The sequence below is a fragment of the Crocodylus siamensis genome, chromosome 2 (assembly GCF_052110815.1).
Source record: "Crocodylus siamensis isolate JL-2025a chromosome 2, ASM5211081v1, whole genome shotgun sequence".
Taxonomy (NCBI): Eukaryota; Metazoa; Chordata; order Crocodylia; family Crocodylidae; genus Crocodylus; species Crocodylus siamensis.
In genome coordinates this window covers 83,922,178-83,938,779 of record NC_143396.1, presented here as the reverse complement: position 1 = coordinate 83,938,779, position 16,602 = coordinate 83,922,178, and the positions used below count along the sequence as shown (strand labels likewise).

General features: G+C 45.5%; 1 protein-coding gene across 1 annotated transcript in view; it reads left to right on the top strand.

Annotated features, from left to right (window-relative positions):
- Positions 1-1,840: 1,840 nt before the first annotated feature.
- TMA16 (translation machinery associated 16 homolog) overlaps positions 1,841-16,602 on the top strand; it is a 60,258-nt gene continuing 45,496 nt past the window's right edge. Inside the window, 2 exon segments of the mRNA XM_090036255.1 lie at positions 1,841-2,107; positions 4,558-4,670. Of these exon segments, the coding sequence (XP_089892381.1) occupies positions 2,105-2,107; positions 4,558-4,670 (116 nt within the window). The 5' untranslated portion in view covers positions 1,841-2,104.

Below are 16,602 nucleotides of genomic sequence, written 5' to 3'. Positions count from 1 at the left end.
GCTACAACACTTTCACCCTACTACAAAATCTCCTGAGTAGTTTTTGCAGCTATCTTCTGAGGCTATCTGACAATGATTCTGCTTCTGCTGGTCAAAAGAAGTCACTTTTACTCAGACTTAATCAAACAGCTTGTTCACTGACATTCTGCAAGTGATATCAGTGTTTTTAATATTTCTGCTGATATATGCTAAAACGCAAATTGTCTAAATCAGTAATATTATCCTTGTTTGATCCATATTCTCTGAGAGATGAAAACAGTAACTTTCAACATATTTGTCAGTATGATTGCAAAGTAGCATTTTCTTCACCTGTCATAAGTAATCATACAAGTCAGTAACTCTTATCTAGTCATTCGGGGTGCATGTAAATAGTTATGGTATTATCCTTCCACAAAACCTTTATTACTTTTAACTTATTACAAATGGTAAATAAGTGTAATTAAATCCACCATTCCGCACCATAATCACTACATATTGAAACAATAAAATGACCTATGTTTTGTATAACTTTAAATCTACAAATTATAATACATACTATGGATGTACATAGCTGGTGTTATAAATTAGCATAGCTCCTTTGATTTCAAGGGGGCTTAATGAGCTACTCTGTGTTCCCACCCCTATCCCCTTTCCGCTCTGCTCTCTGCCCTGTCTGCTGCTGTGCTGCCTGTCCCATTCCAGGATCTGCTGGGTGCCACACAGAGAGGCTGCCTGTGCCATTTATGGCACACATGGTGCAGGTTACCCACCCCTGATCTAGGTAACTTACAAAAAAGTTGACAGATGACACTTGGGAGGAGGGGTTTAAATACTGGTAATGTTTAGCACAGGGGCGGACAAGTATTTTGGGTGAAGGGCCTCTTACTGAGTTTTGGCAAGCCATTGAGGACCGCATCACAGGCGGCCAGGGGCAGAAAAATATTAATTTTCTAAATTTTTTTAGGGGCCCTGCAGGCTGGATAGAATGGCTTGGCAGGCTGCATTGTGCCCAACCCTGGTTTTCAAACTATGTATTTCAAAGCACTTAATGCAAATGGGTATTAATATTGCCATGTTACAAATAGTTAACTAAAGCAGAGAAAATTTTAAAGAACTGGCTTAAGTTATATCAAGTCATTAATAAAGCCAAATAGGACACTAGGGCCAAATCCTATTTCACTTTATATACCCAAATGGCAGTTTCCTTGCTACATACATACCCCAGCACAATTTGAGATCCTACTCCATGTGTTGCGTGGACACGTAAGCACCCACACAGTTATTGAGCATGTGTAATGGGCTCTGATCTGCCCAAGAACTGCCTTGGGCAAGTGTCCGTCACAAAACAGTTGCCAGACAAGTATTTGACATCAGACCAGGAGGAAGGCAGCATCCTCATTTTTTTTAAGTTCAAAGGCTAACGGTTAGGGTTCTCATCCAGGAAGCAAGGCTGCCAGGTTTTTGCTCTCCTTCTCCTCCCCCATGCATCTCAGCATAGGCTTGAACCTATTTCTCTTTAATTTCCCATCACAGTGCCCCGGGAGTAGTCGCACAATAAAGGTTGTGCAAAGTCTCTGAAAGTAAGCGCTCAAGCATCACGGTACCCTGGTTCACAATTCTGCATAGCACAGAAAAGGCCTTTATTTTGATAAATATACAAATTAAAACGCAGTCTGTTCCCAGACATGCTAGTTAGCGCACATCGGAGCAGAGGTCCATCACGTGTAGAAATGCCCCTGTCGAGCAGGGCAGGACTACGAGCTGGAGCTGTATCCCAGGCTGCCCAGCCCCGCGCGCTGCGCTGATTTAGCGCCGGAGGCTCCTACCTTGAGCCCTATCCCAGGTCCCTCCCGGCCCGGGGGCGCAGCAGCAGTGCCGAGGCGCCGCCCCCGCCTTGCCCCACTCAGCCCGGCTCTGCAGCACCGGCCGGCTGAGGACTATCCCCGTTCCCGCCGCCTCGTGTACGCAGGCGCGGCAGGCAAAGGCCGGAACACTGAGAACGCTGGGGCCCGTGGAGCGGGGCCGGACGGGTTGGAGGAGCGGACTGACGTCCACTTCCGGTGCTGTGGAGCTGGCGCACGTGCTGCCCTTACCCGGTTTTATTTTCCCCGCCGGTGGGCTCGCCATGGTGGGTGCCTGGAGCGCGGCGGGGGGTACCACGGACCTTTCGGTTCCGGCTGTAGCGAGGCGCGAGAGGAGCCCTGGGGTGGGGAGTAGGTTGCAGGGTGGGGGACTACCTCGGGGCTGCCTGTGGGGACACACGGGGGAGTCCCTGTGTTGGCTTCGCCCCCTGGCGCGTTTCACGTCACCGACATGTCGCCGCCGCGTGGGGTTGGAGCTGTGACGTACGGGGGGCCAGTGCTGAGGGTCCGGGCAGATCTGCCCCCTGCAGAGCCCTGGGTCCCGCAGCTCCTGGGCACCGCAGGGCGGACACCAGACCGCTATTTCAGGCTGGAACCTGAAACGACACAATATGTCGCCTGTCTTCCCTGTTCCTCTGCCAGGCAAGGATGGTGTGTTGTGGGCTTAGCTCCTGGTGTGCGTTTCCCAAGAGGCTTGGAGCCCAACAGATTTGAGGACCCCTGTTAACGACCAATTGAGTTGCAGCGTGTCAGCAGGCCTGGGCAGCAGTTTTCTTAACCTGATGTGGCAGGGGCTTCATCTGGTGGAGGAAGCCGCTGCTTGTGGAAGCTGATGCACCTCTGATTTCCTTAATCCTTCAAGCGCATATCTGGCTACTTGGCCTCCTGCCTGCTGCAATCATGGGGTCGGAAAGGGCCTTGTGTGTCACTGAGTCCAACCCCCTGCGTGACTCGGGGGGGGGGGGGTGCTGGACCTAAATCATCCCTGAAAAGTGTTTCTCCAGCCTTCTGGAAACCTCCAGTGAAGGAGAGGCTACAGCTTCCCTTGGTGGGTTATTCCACTCTCTCCTATTCTGCCTGTAAGGAAGTCTTTCCCCAGAGCTGATCTAAATCTGTGTGGTTGCGGTTTAAATGTGCTGTTTACTACATACGCTGGCCCGGAACGGGCTATGCTGGTTAATGTTCTAAAATTGTTAAGATCTGTGTTTCATGATGCATTTTACTCCTTCCAGTTGGGATCATGAAAACGGTTGTCTCCAGTTTTTTGCAATAAGAACTGATGCGTCTGTAGAAAGTGGTGCTCTACCTTTTGGCCCTGTGGGCGGGATGAGTGGTGCGAAACTTATTTGCAGGCCAGACCAGGCCTTGGGGCCCAGCACCATCCCCTCTGCCCCTGTGCACTGGGATTGGGTCCTGGTGGCCTGGCATCAACCAACTCTCTCTCATGCAGGTGGACTTGTCTTGGATCTGAGTATCAGCCTGGGGCAGGTGCTAGCTTAGCTCCAATTTTGGTCCCAGGCCCTGGGGCTGAAATTATATATGCCCTGGGCTGGAACAGCTTGTTTGGCAGGAGAGGGGGCACGTGGCTGAGGGGAAAACTGATGGTGGGGGGATGGGGATCTGCAGCTTGCACCCTCATCCCTTGCCCCCCTACGCTTATGTGTCTGCCCTCTACCCCTTCCCCCGTTACATTCTCCTCTAGCTCTGGTCCCTGCCAATGTTGCTTCTCCCTGGTCAGGCTGCAGCTGGTGATGGGGCAGGGAGAAGGCACAAGCATTGGGGCAGGAAGTGGAGAAGCAAGCTGCAGGAGGGAGCAGGGGTTGGGGTAGGCAGAGACCAGCCTGGGTGGGGGCTGAGCTGGGGTCATGCTCTGGAAAGGCAAAGCGGTGGTAGGGAGGGGCACGGGGCAGGGAAGCAATAGTTGTGGGGGGACAAATTTAAGACTACCTTCCACTAATAGATTCAATGCATGGAAATTTATAACACATATATTAAATTGGGGGGGGGGGAAGGAGAGGTCTTAAATTCAAAGTTGTCTTGGATTCAGATAAATACAGTATTTATAAGAGATCAAACAAGGAAATGACAAAGGAGCTTCTGTGCAAAAAAAAAGCAGTAAAATATTTAGTTGGCAATGTTAATAACTTTCATAGCTATCTGTAACAGAATTGGAAGGGTTCTTTCTGTTGATTAAGCTGATTTTTCTACACTATTAATTTTCCAATAATAATGGTGTATATGTACAAATAAGGGTGTATTTGTATACCCTTATGAAAGCTATGAGAATTGCATAAGTTGGGTTAATTTTGCCGTCATGGATCCCTGTGAGAAGATAATTATGTTTTCTTTATAAAATGTAGCCTGTAACAAACAATGACCTTTTTTTTTCTTTCTAAGTTGGTTTATGATGATGGTTGCATGTTTTTCTTCAGCCTGCAGAATTAATCTGTTCTGTTTTGTTTTGTGTGCAATGTTTGAATCTGAACTCATGAATCTACTTTTATGTTCGTGTCACTCTTTGTATTACTAAGGATCATAAAACTTTATATGAGTCCAGTGAATCTGTTTTTATGAATTATGGACCCTTGAAAGTATTAATGGAGGACCTGTCTGTCCTTAGTGAATCTCTTTGATAACATTCTACTGGTTTCCCTTAAGCTGTTTCTCTTTATTCTGGCTATAGTAGCTTATTCCTTATGCTGTTTCGTTGTTTCAGCCGAAAGCACCAAAGGGCAAAGGTGGAGGGCAAGAGAAAAAAGTCATCCATCCTTATAGCAGAAAGGCTGCTCAGCTTACAAGGAAGGCCCACAAACAGGAGAAAAAAGAAAAGTGAGTTGATTTCTAATTCTCTTTTACAACACAAGTCAAAGGGAGAGTAATTGCTTGCCAGGATTTTAAAAAAATATTCTGAATCTGAATTTAAGGATAACACAGAACACTAGATTTAGAAACTTTTTTGGTGACTTTACATAATATTCTTTCAAAAAGAAGGCTATTTACACTGAATACCTTAATTAAAAAAAAAAGAAAAACAAAACCATTTACAAAATAACCAGTCTTGGATTACTTATTACTGGAATAATTTAAAATTAAACTAGCCTGGGAGTTTAATGAATCAATTTACAACATGAAACCTACTGTAAAACATCCAGTTCTGGGAGATCATTTTTGGTATTTTACTGGTAACATCAGTCTTTTTGCCATGATGCATTTTAAAAAAAATCTAAATGACACACAGCTACCAATTTTACCTGGTTAGGATCTATTGCAGGATGGTGTTAACAGCGGGTTTGGTTTGCATCCTGTTTCTTTTGCATAAGTGTTCAGATAACAAAAGACAGCAAGAAAGCTGACACGTTTGTTGGTCTTACCAAAGAAGGGAAGATGGGGGGGCCTGGAAACATTTATGTCAGGGTAATTTGCTATTAGTTGTGAACACTGGTAGAAACTATACCAGGATCTGGAATGGAGAGAGGAGAAGCTACTCACAGTAGATGCCTTAGCTTCTGCCCCAATACATAGAATATTATAAGATAGCTATGAACGCATGATACTTACCCCATACAGTTTTTTTTCCGTGGGTTATTCACATGAATTCAGCATAGTTACTTTGATATAAAGCCTATCCATCATGTGTCTCCCTTTTTTTAAGACTGTGGTACAGGCTGTTTACATTGGTGTAAACATGTTAATTCCCTGTTTGATTATGTGAGATAACTGTAACAAGGAATGAAAATAAACTGGAATGGGGTACTAAATAAGGAAAATAACTGGAGTAGGAATGTCTAGTATAAAATGGCATGCTGTACTTAGTATAACTTGGCTATACCTCTTGGGTATAACTTTGGTATAACCCTTCTGTTGTGCAGATTTCATTTATGAAGTTATCTGACTTAAGTTTTAGTGCAGCCATACTCTCTGCAAAGTTAGGGTTATATGGGAGAATTAAGGGCATTGGTAGAGTCTTGAGTATAAATTTCCTCACTTCCAGTGTTTTTTATTTTAAATTCCCACTCCCCTGAGTCCTCCAGCATCCCACAGTGCTCTGCTGTCCATCCTCTTCGTGCCTCCATCTGTATGGGAGGAGTGGAGCACCGTGTCAGTCAGTTCTCTCCTGTCCACTGTGTCTGCAGAGTGCTGTAGTAGGGAGAGCACTCTGCAGAGCCACACTGACAGTCCATAGATAGTTTTCTGTGGCTCTGAATGGGTGTTTTATTAACACACCCATTTAATAGAGTATCAGTTTGTTAAAAGTAACTTCTTGAGGCTTATGTAATTGAGCCTCTTGGAATTGTGCTGCTGCTTTCTACCTAAGATTGTGCTGCCTTCTATCTAAGGTTTTGGTTTTTTGGCAGCTGCTTTGTTTCTTTCTCATGGCAATCAGCACCACTCAGCCTAGTACTTTTGGTTGTCTTTCCTCTGACAGTGAATGCCTTAACCCTGCGCACAATGTTTACAAAGAAGAGATGTAAAATGAAAAGTGGCTGGGAACCCTGAGGACTGGAGCACATAGTTTTTATAGGCAAAACATATATTTCAAAGCAGTGGAGTACTTTGATAGATATCTTCTTATTTATGGTTTGCATAAAAAAGCCTAAAAATATGACCTCAGGCATGAAGAGAGGCTGGAAGGGACCTCTATGTAAAGATGGTACGGAGTATATAGCGCAGCGATTCTCAACCTTTTTAGATGCAAGGCACCTCTTGGTAGACTCAGGACATCCTTTGAAAAATGATTGGTTGGTTTTTACTTGTTTGACTACAGGGCAATTCTCTTGTTGCAAAGAACTCAGGCACAAATCAAAATGTTTTTAACACTATGGATTCCAGTTTAAAATTTCTGGATTTATCTTGTGAATTTTGTTTGCTAATTTGACAGTGCTAACATTGCTTGGCACCATGTGGCACTCTGGTTGAGACTCTTTGGCCGTCATCCTCATCAGCAATCCCTTGCAGTTAAGGATGATTGTCTTCCATGATTGAGTTATCTGCGGGTCCAGAGATATCAAGGTCAATCCGGGTAACCTTGGTATAGAGGCACTGAACTCATACTGGGCTGTAATCCCATTAGCCTGCTTTGCAAAATGTAAGTTAATATGCAGGAGAGAAAGTGATGAACAAGAGAAGTAAAAATGCTGTAAAATAACAGAGTAAACTAGAAGTAATACTCTAGATCAGTGATTCTCAACATTTTTAGATTTGAGGCACCGCTTGTTTGACTTGACACCCCACATGGAAAATGTTATCTCTTACAGTTCACTCATTTTTAACTACAGAAAAATAATAGAGCAGTTTTTCTGTTGCAAAGAACTCATGTCACAACAGGACAGAATGTTTTTAACGCTGTGTTTTAAATCTCTGGTTTTATTTTGTGAATCATGTTTGTACACCCAACAGTGCTAATGTTGCTTAGTACCCCAGAACACTCTTGAAAGGATCCCAGAGCATGCCAGAGTATACCCTGGTTGAGAATCACTGCTTTCATGTCTGAGTATGCAGTCCAAACTGAACTGTTTCTTATGGATCAGTATCTTTATGGCAAGGCTATCCTAGCCCTTTTAAAGGTGTGCATTCAAAGACATTTTAGGCAAATTGTCTGTAGAGATACCCATATTCTAGTATGAGAGCACCTTCTTTTGGTTTAATTATATCACTTGGGACTGATTTTAATGTAAACTAAAAAACCCTCACTGATATAGGAGTAGGTGCTTCACTGAAGACAGGTTACTTTATATACATGGTAAAACATTTCTTTGTAGACAGTCTTAAGGCTCCTGTAAACACTGCATTTTTCTGCTGAATCCCATTTAAGAAAAAAATGTCACGCACATCAAGAGTTCAGGGACTGTTCCTAGCTTTTGCAAGCCAGTCATCCATCTGCTTGACACCTTTAGTAATGCAGTAATAAGATCATTCTCTGAAGTCATGGCCAGGATTACCCTCCACAGCCAGCAGAGGAAGATAGGCGATAACTGACACTAACCAAATAACAGGACTTGCCAGGGCTTGTTGCTAAGGCAGCAAACCTTAGTAAGCAGTACTGAGTAGATGACATAATCATAGTTCATAAAATTCCCTGTCTAAATGGATCAGCTGATGTTGATCCCTTACAATGTGGGTGTGTATTCTCTTGGACAAGAATCATACTTTGAACGTAAGTATTATAATATAACTTGGATGCCTCGGAATTCTTTACCCGTATCCGTAATGATTATTGACCCTTCTGTTGTAGCAAATCTTCTAGGATGAGAGAGAAACTGAGACTCTTGCCGGGAACCCGGGGCTATTTAAGGAATGCAGAATTATCTGATATAACCTACTCGATATTTAACATGTTACCAGAGTCCAAGATGCTCTAGTAGCAGCTGTCCCAAAGAAGTTGTATGCAATTTAGATCTCTTAAGACCTGTATTTTATCAGCCCTCTGGTCAAAAATTTGATTCATGGTTGGTCTTTTGTCAGTAATGGACAGCCATGATCCTTTGACTCAAAGCAGGACTCTGTGACTTCAATCTTATCTTTGTTTACTGTAGTTTTGTTTTAAATAGTTCATTTTCTGTCAGCTGTAACTACCATACTTAATTTTGGGTTAGTGGACATAAGAAACAACTACACTCTTAGCAAAATTTAAGATTTTGTCTACAAAGGCATCAGTGCTGCCCTGGAACAAAACCAGGTTATTGCTTGCAATTTGCACTTAGTTTGTGAGTTTGCTGCACAGGGGCTCACGTTTTTCAGTGCTTCTACCTTAATCAATTAGGTTTACAGTTGTGTGTATACTTGCTGCCATTCCATTATTTATTCTTTCCCACTGTGCCTATATGCACATTTATAGCTCCCAGGTAGTCATTGGCTGAAACAATATTCCTTAAAATACACTCTGTTAAAAGTGTACAACTATGATTTGTCTGGGTTCATGGTGGCTCTTACCGAAGTTGTAGCTTCTTTGTTGACAAATAATATATGAATGAAAAGCCTGTCTCTGGAGGAACTTGATTTTTTTTCTTTCCTTGCAGTATCTAGCATATATCCTTGTGTCAATTTGTAATGGAGGTAAGGAAAATGTAACGATCTTGTCTTTCAGTATGTTGCAAGATTGTTTGTTTATTGTGCTTTTACCAGATTTAGATTCATAGGATCATTAGAAGGTAGAGCTAGAAGGGACCTCCAGCGGTCATCTAATCCAGTCCCATGCTCAAGGCAAGATCATTCCTGACTAAACCATTCTGACCAAGTGTCTGTCTTACCTGCTCTTGGAAAAGAAAATTCCAAGGATAGAGATTCCATAGGTTTTCTTGGTAGCCTAACACTAACCACTCTTAATAGTTAAAAAGTTCTTCCAAGTTTTCAACCAAAGTTTCCCATTGATGCAGCTTGAAGCCATTGCTTCTAGTCTTATCCTATGTGGCTTCTCCAGACTAAATAACGTTAGCTCTTCCAGGCTTTCCTCATGAATAATGCTTTCCAGACCCCTAATACTTGTCTACATCCTTCTTGAAGTGTAGGGCTCAAACTAGACAAAGTACTCGGGTGGGGCAAAATTATCATTATCATTTTCCTTGATTTGCAAGTGAATCTCTTGTTAATACAGCCCACTACTTAGTTACCTTTTTGCAACAAGAGCATACTCTTGGTTCATGTTCAGCTTATGGTCTGCTGTAACCCCCAGGTCCTTCTTTGTAGTACCATAGGCTGATCAATCATTTCCCATTTTGTGTTTGGACCCAGGACAGATCTCTGGGGAACCTCACTTGATACCTCCTCCCAGCTAGAGATTGAGCCATTGATGACTACTTATTGAGCATGATGATTGAACAAGTTATGTTACCCACCTTATGATATTTTCATCTAGCCTGTATTTCCTTAGCTTGCTAATAAAAATGCTATGAGAGACAATGTTAAAAACTCTGCTGAAATCAAGGCATATCATATCTACTACATACCACATCATCTGCAACTGGATTGCCTTTTGCATTCTTATGGTTTCTTTAGTCTTTCTTTTCCTTTTGACATACTTGTAGAATCCCTTTTTATATCCTTTTATGTCCCTTCCCAGTTTCATCTCAAATACTGCTTTGGGCTTCCTAACTTTTTCCCCATGTGGTACTTCTATACTCTTCCCCAGTAATATATCCAAACTAGTTTCTTCAAACTAGCTTAAATAATACCTATAAATGTAGTTTGTCACTTTCCTTTTCCTAGAAAAAAATTGTACAGTAGATGAAGTGTAAAGAATTTAAAATGTTATCTGGAAATGTTTTAAAGCAGGGGTCAGCAATCCTACTTCACAGGGCAGATTGGATTCAGCCCAGAGCCAGGAGGTTGTAGAGAGGACTTGGTGACATTTTGTGACTGGGTGGTGGGGTGGTGGTGATGGCAGGATCTGGGTATCAGCACTTGTCCCCCTCCGATTTGGATCATTCTGGCCTGCCAGCTGAAAATGTTGCTGACTGCTGGTATAAAACTGTCTGTATGAGACAGTTTAAGAAATGCAAAACTCTAGAACTCTTGGTTCAGAGATGATGCCTTTTATTAGGCCAGCTAAGAAATCACAAACAAAATGATCTTTCTGTGCAAACTTTCGGGCACACGCATCCTTCCTCAGGCCTAATAAACGGTATCATCTCTGAACCAAGAGTTCTAGAGTTTTGCATCTCTTTTTATCTCAGACCAACATGACTACTGAATACATCCCTGAGAGGGTTTAATTAATTTAGGTAGAAGTTTAATTGAATTTTAAACTCTGTCACTAGAAACACTGTAAATCTTTCTGTGGACAATCTTATTCCAGATCATTTTAAGCAAAACTGAAATAAAGCATGCTACAAATGAATGCACAAAGATTGTACTAATTTTACTAAAACAGTGTTAAATTTAAAGCTATCTTAGTTTAAGCCATAGTCAGGTTTTAGTTAGAAAAGGCCTTAGTTAGGTGACCTGAAGAAGAATGCTTTGCGTTCGGAAACGTCTAACTTTATCCCAACCATACAGTTGGTTCGGTAAATGATACTACCCAAAAAAATCCTTGCCCCTCACATAATTCCTGGACCATCATGGCTACAGCATTACTTTAACACAACCATTATTGCCTGAGTATTTTCCTCAGTTTTTCATCTGATTAATGACTTGACTTGGATTTTGTTTATCCAATGGTGTGATAAAAGCAAACTACATTTGATATGGGTGAAGAATAGGTCAGTTTGGACCATCCAGAACATTTTCTGGTAACAGAAGCTTTCAACACTTACATAAGTGAGTTTTATAGTAAGGGTCCTGCATAAGTCTTAAGTAATCTGATTAACAAAAAACTGCATCAGTAGAATATCTGGACTGGTTGAAGGTAATTTGCAAAAGAAATGTACACATCCAAAAAGAGATTTCGCTTTTCTGATATATAAAGGTAGCTTGAAAACCTTTTTTATTTTCTGACTGTATCTGACCTTAAAATTCTAAAGAATGTCAAGTCTGTGCTTCCTTGATTTGTTTGGAAATGTTGTTGAAGGTCTCAGGCTTCCTCTGGGACCTTTCTTGCCCTTAGTTTAAGGGCTGGAATTGTTTAATAAAAACAAAGTATTTTCTGGTGCTGAGAGCCATACGAGAATTGGCAAACAACTAGTTTAATTGGAATAACAATCCCTTTCATCTTTCTTTACTAAGCTTTCAGTCTCATATGTTGGTGTAGATTGACTGTATTTCTCATTATTATAGGTTTCATATGCAAGAGTTGCATTTCTAATATTAAATAAAACTGGCAAATGGTAGGACCGGCAAACTTTTGGTTCTTTGCATTACTTAAGAAGAAACAAAATAGCTCACATCTTTCCTCTCCTCTGCAGGTCACTTTTAATCATTCTTATTAATGTAAGTGGTCATGCACTAGAAATGCACTGACGCTTTCTGCTCTAAATTTGAGGCAGAACAGTTGTTTGCTGCTAATATCGTAATTGGAAAATGCTAATTTGTTGAAACTCAGATGTTTGACAGAAACACACTCATTTCGATTGGTTTCCACCAAAATGCAGACCTTGTTTTCTGTGGCAGGTTTTTGGTGTTGCTGCAGAGACTGGGTCTTCAGGATTCCTGGTTGTATGGCAGCCCTGCTGTGCAGATTGCACTGGAATATAGACAACGGATGGGCAGTTATTTTGGGTGGAGGGCCGCTTAACATGCTTGGTGAGCTTTTGAGGGCTTCATGGGTAGCCTTGGCCCTTGACAGTTGCCCCGCCCCCTGGTTGCCATCTTTGGACTGAAGATCCCACCCTTGACCTTTGCTACCAGAAGACCCTCTCCTTGGCCCCTAGGCAAGCTGTTCGAGAAAATTATGCTGGCACACATCCAGGAGGGGCCAGCAGGGGACTACATGCTTAGGGGCAACCAACATGGGTTCATCAGTGGCAGGTCCTGTCAGACCAACCTGGTGGCCTTTTACGATCAGATCACCAGATCATTAGACGCAGGGGTAGCAGTGGATATAATCTTCCTGGACTTCCGGAAGGCTTTTGACACTGTCTCTCACCCTGTTCTCATTAAGAAACTGGGGGGCTGTGGTGTAGACACCCAAACAGTCAAATGGGTCGCCAACTGGCTGGTGGGCTGCACCCAGAGGGTGGAAGTAGATGGGCCCTTCTCACCCTGGAAGGACGTGGGCAGTGGGATTCCGCAGGGCTCAGTCCTCGGGCCCGCACTGTTCAACATCTTCATCAGCGATTTGGATGAGGGGGTAAAAAGCACCCTGTTCAAATTTGCTGATGACACTAGGTTGTGGGGGGACGTGGGCACATTGGAAGGATGCAACAGGCTACAATCAGACCTAGATAGGTTACAAGGGTGGGCGGACGAGAATAGGATGGGTTTCATCACAGACAAGTGCAAGGTGATGCACCTCGGGAGGAACAACCGGCACCATACCTACAGGTTAGGGAACTCCCCTCTTGTCAGTACGGAGGCGGAAAGGGATCTGGGGGTCATAATTGACTCCAAGATGAATATGGGCTGGCAGTGTGGAGAGGCAGTAAGGAAGGCCAACCGCACCTTGGCATGCATCCACAGATGCATCTCGAGCAGGTCCAAGGAGGTGATCCTCCCCCTCTATGCAGCACTGGTCAGGCTGCAGCTGGAGTACTGCGTCCAATTCTGGGCGCCGCACTTCAAGAGGGATGTCGGCAGCATGGAGAGGGTCCCAAGGAAGGCCACTCGTATGATCAGGGGACAGCAGGACAGGCCCTATGAGGAGAGGCTACGGGACCTGAACCTGTTCAGCCTCCAAAAGAGAAGGCTGAGGGGGGATCTTGTGGCCTGTTATAAACTAGTCAGGGGGGATCAGCAGGCATTGGGGAAGTCACTGTTTCCCCGAGCACTGCCAGGAGTGACCAGGAATAACGGTCACAGGCTGGCAGAGGGTAGGTTTAGGTTAGATATCAGGAGGCGCTACTTCACAGTCAGGGCAGCTAGGGTCTGGAACCAGCTTCCAAGAGAAGTGGTGCAGGCTTCTAGCCTGGGGGCGTTTAAGAGGAGGTTAGATGAACATCTTCCTGGGGTCACTTGACCCCAGTATTCTTTCCTGCCATGGCAGGGGGTCGGACTAGATGATCTGCTCAGGTCCCTTCCAACCCTAGAAACTATGAAACTATGAAATACTTCTTTTGGGAGGGGGTTACCATCTTAGAGCCAGAAAAAAACCAACTCATACACTAAAAGTCAAGCACCTACTATAACATATTTTAATTTTATTACAAAAAGTATTTTTGCTATTATTTGTGTTAGCATAGTGTATATAGAGGTGATTGCATAATAACTTAAAAATAAATTCTTAGTCTTTTATATTGTGTAGGGGGTATTTGGTTGAGTGGGTGTGTATGGTGGGGTGTGGGGATGTGTGGGGGGTATAGGGCATGTTGGGGGGTTGTGGGGGCAGTGTGGGTGTGTGGCATTTGTGGGCGGTGAGGGAGGGTAGGGGGCATGCAGTCTCCCCATAGTGCAGCAGCAGGTGGGGGTGCTTGGGGCACTTGTGCCCAGCACAGGTGCTATTGTCCAGGAGCTTGTGGCTCCAGCCAGTGTTGCATATCACAGTGAGGGGTGCAGCCTCTGCTGGGCAGTCTCTGTCGGCGGCACTCCCTGCCATGCACATGCAACATCTTTGCTCACATGGCCTGTGAGCTGGAACCAGCTGCTTGCACTGCTCTTTGCAGGTCCAGGAGCAAGGAAGGCAGCTGGTGCCAGCACATGGGGCTTTCATCCTATGCTGTGCAAGTGCAGGGGCTGCACGTGTATGGCAGGGAGCACCAGTGATAAAGATGGCTTGATGGAGGCTGCACCCCTTGCCATGATGTGCAGTGCTAGCTGGAGCTGTGCATTGCTGGGCACCAGTGCCTTCGCTGGGCATGAGCACCCCAAGTGCCCTTGCTTGTTGCTGCTGTCTGCCAGGGCTGCACACCATGGAGGGAATGTGTAGGGGTGGGGGTCCCCACACCCTCCAGCACTTCCTGACACCCACACCTTGCCTACCCAAGCTTCGTGCTGCTGCCTCTCCCCTGGGTGCTGGCTCTGCACTGCTGCCAGCCCCAGCTCCATGCTCCCTAACCCTGCCCAGCTGGAGCTCCACCCCTGCCACTTCTCTACATGGTGCCCAGAGTGATCTGGATGTTGGGGAAACCAAGCAGGTCTTGTCAGGGACTCTCGGGCATCAAGTTGCTGTTTCTGAAGCAAGGTGTCTGGAAGCCCTGATAACTTGTGCTCAGACCAAATCAATGTTACACTTTATGCTGTAAGCTGCACAAATGTTAATTGGCTTAGTGTTGTTCAGCTTAGTGGAGCAGTCGTACCTTAAGGCCAAAAACCATCTCTGACTGTCCTTCACCTGCAGAGCTGTGACTTGCCACTAGGGTCTTGGTGAACAGGGCCAGGCCTAGGAGCTGCATATGACACCAGGAGGAGGTGGTACCCCTTAATGTTCCTATAATGTTCCTTGTTTTTTTCTGTTATTAAAAACTCAGAGCTCACTAAATCTGAGTTCCTTTCAATCTGGTGGTTAAAAGGTGGTTGAAGCATCCCTGGCAACCCCAAGTGATGCCAGGACTTGGTGTGGCTTGGTGTGGCTGCGGGGTGATTGCTGGCTGTGGAAAGGGGCCATGTGAGATGCGCTACGGCAGCTGGGTGCTCCAGGGCTGTCGTGCTTGTTCTGCCCAGTGGGAGCAGCGGGCTAGTCCAGGCAGTTGTCTCCTAGGCATATCAGGCAGAGTGAGCGCTACAGCTGTGGAGCATCCTGGAAGACTTCAACGTGGGCTGAATAGCTGTGGGGAGTGGCCACATCTTAATGGAACAGGAGCACAGTTATGTGAATTAGAGATAATCCTGCCCTGAAGTGGAATAATTTTGAGCATGTTAATAGCTTTATGTGCTTTAAGCCACATAACAGTGTTAACGTACATCCAATTCAGGGGTTAAAAACTCCAGGGAGGGTGGCTGGGGTATATGAGGGGGTATGGGTGTGGGGGTCTGTGTGTATAGTGTGAGAGGGTGTGTAAGTGCATGTGTATAGTTCAGGTGTGCATGTGGGACTCATTCTACAAACGCACACACACTTTGCTCCTTCCTACACACACACTGCCTCTGCCTACGCACACATACACACTGTCCCTGCCTACACAGACTACCCCTGCCTACATACACACATGCACACACACTCTGCTCCTGCCTGCATGCGCGCACACACATACATACACAGACTGCCTCTGCCTCTGCCTGCACACAGCCCACCCTTGCCTACATACACACATGCACACACTCTGCCCCTGCCTACGCGCACACATACTCTCTCTCTCTCTGCCCCTGCCTACACAGACACAGACACGCTCGATCCCTGCCTGCACACATACACATTGCCCCTGCCTACACACAGACTGCCCTGCTTACGCATACTCTGCCCCTACGTGCACGCACACACACACGCATACTCTGCCCCTATGTGCACGCACACACACACGCATACTCTGCCTACACAGACTGCCCCTGCCTACACACATACATGCAGTGTCCCTGTTTGCACACACACCCACTTTGCTCCTGGCTGCATGCATGCATGCACACACACAGACTGCCTCTGCTTGTCTACACACACACACTGCCCCTGCCTGCATGCACCCCCTCACACACTGCCCCCGCCTGCATGTGCACACACACACATTGCCCTTGCCTTCACACAGACTGCTCCGCCTACACACTCTGCCCCCACCTGCGCGCGCACACACTCTGCCTACACATAGTGTCCCTGCTTGCACACACACACTCTGGTCCTGCCTCCATGCATGTGTGCGCGCATACACTCCCCCCCCACTCTGCCCCTGCCTGCACACACACGCACACGCGCTGCCCTTGCTTGCATGCAAACACACACACGCTGCCCCTGTGTGCACATGCACACCCACACCCTCTGCCCCTGTCTACACACACATTCTGTCTCTGCCCCTGCCTGCATGTATGCACAGCCCCGTACTAGTGGTGCCTCGTGCTCCTCAGTCCAGCCACGCAGCCTGCAGCCATGTAGTGCTGGGGCAGGAAGCAGGGAAATGGCTGGGCGGGTGGGGGACGGGGCTGGGCCCCTGTCTCCTGCTGCCAGCTCTCCCTGGGTCATACTGCCCTTGCCTCCTGTCATCTTTTTCAGGCATCCAGAAGCAGATAAATATTGTCTAAATTTTTTAGGGGTTCCATAGGCCAGATAAAATGACCTGTCGGGCCCATTTCCCCTCCCCCACTCTGGTTTACA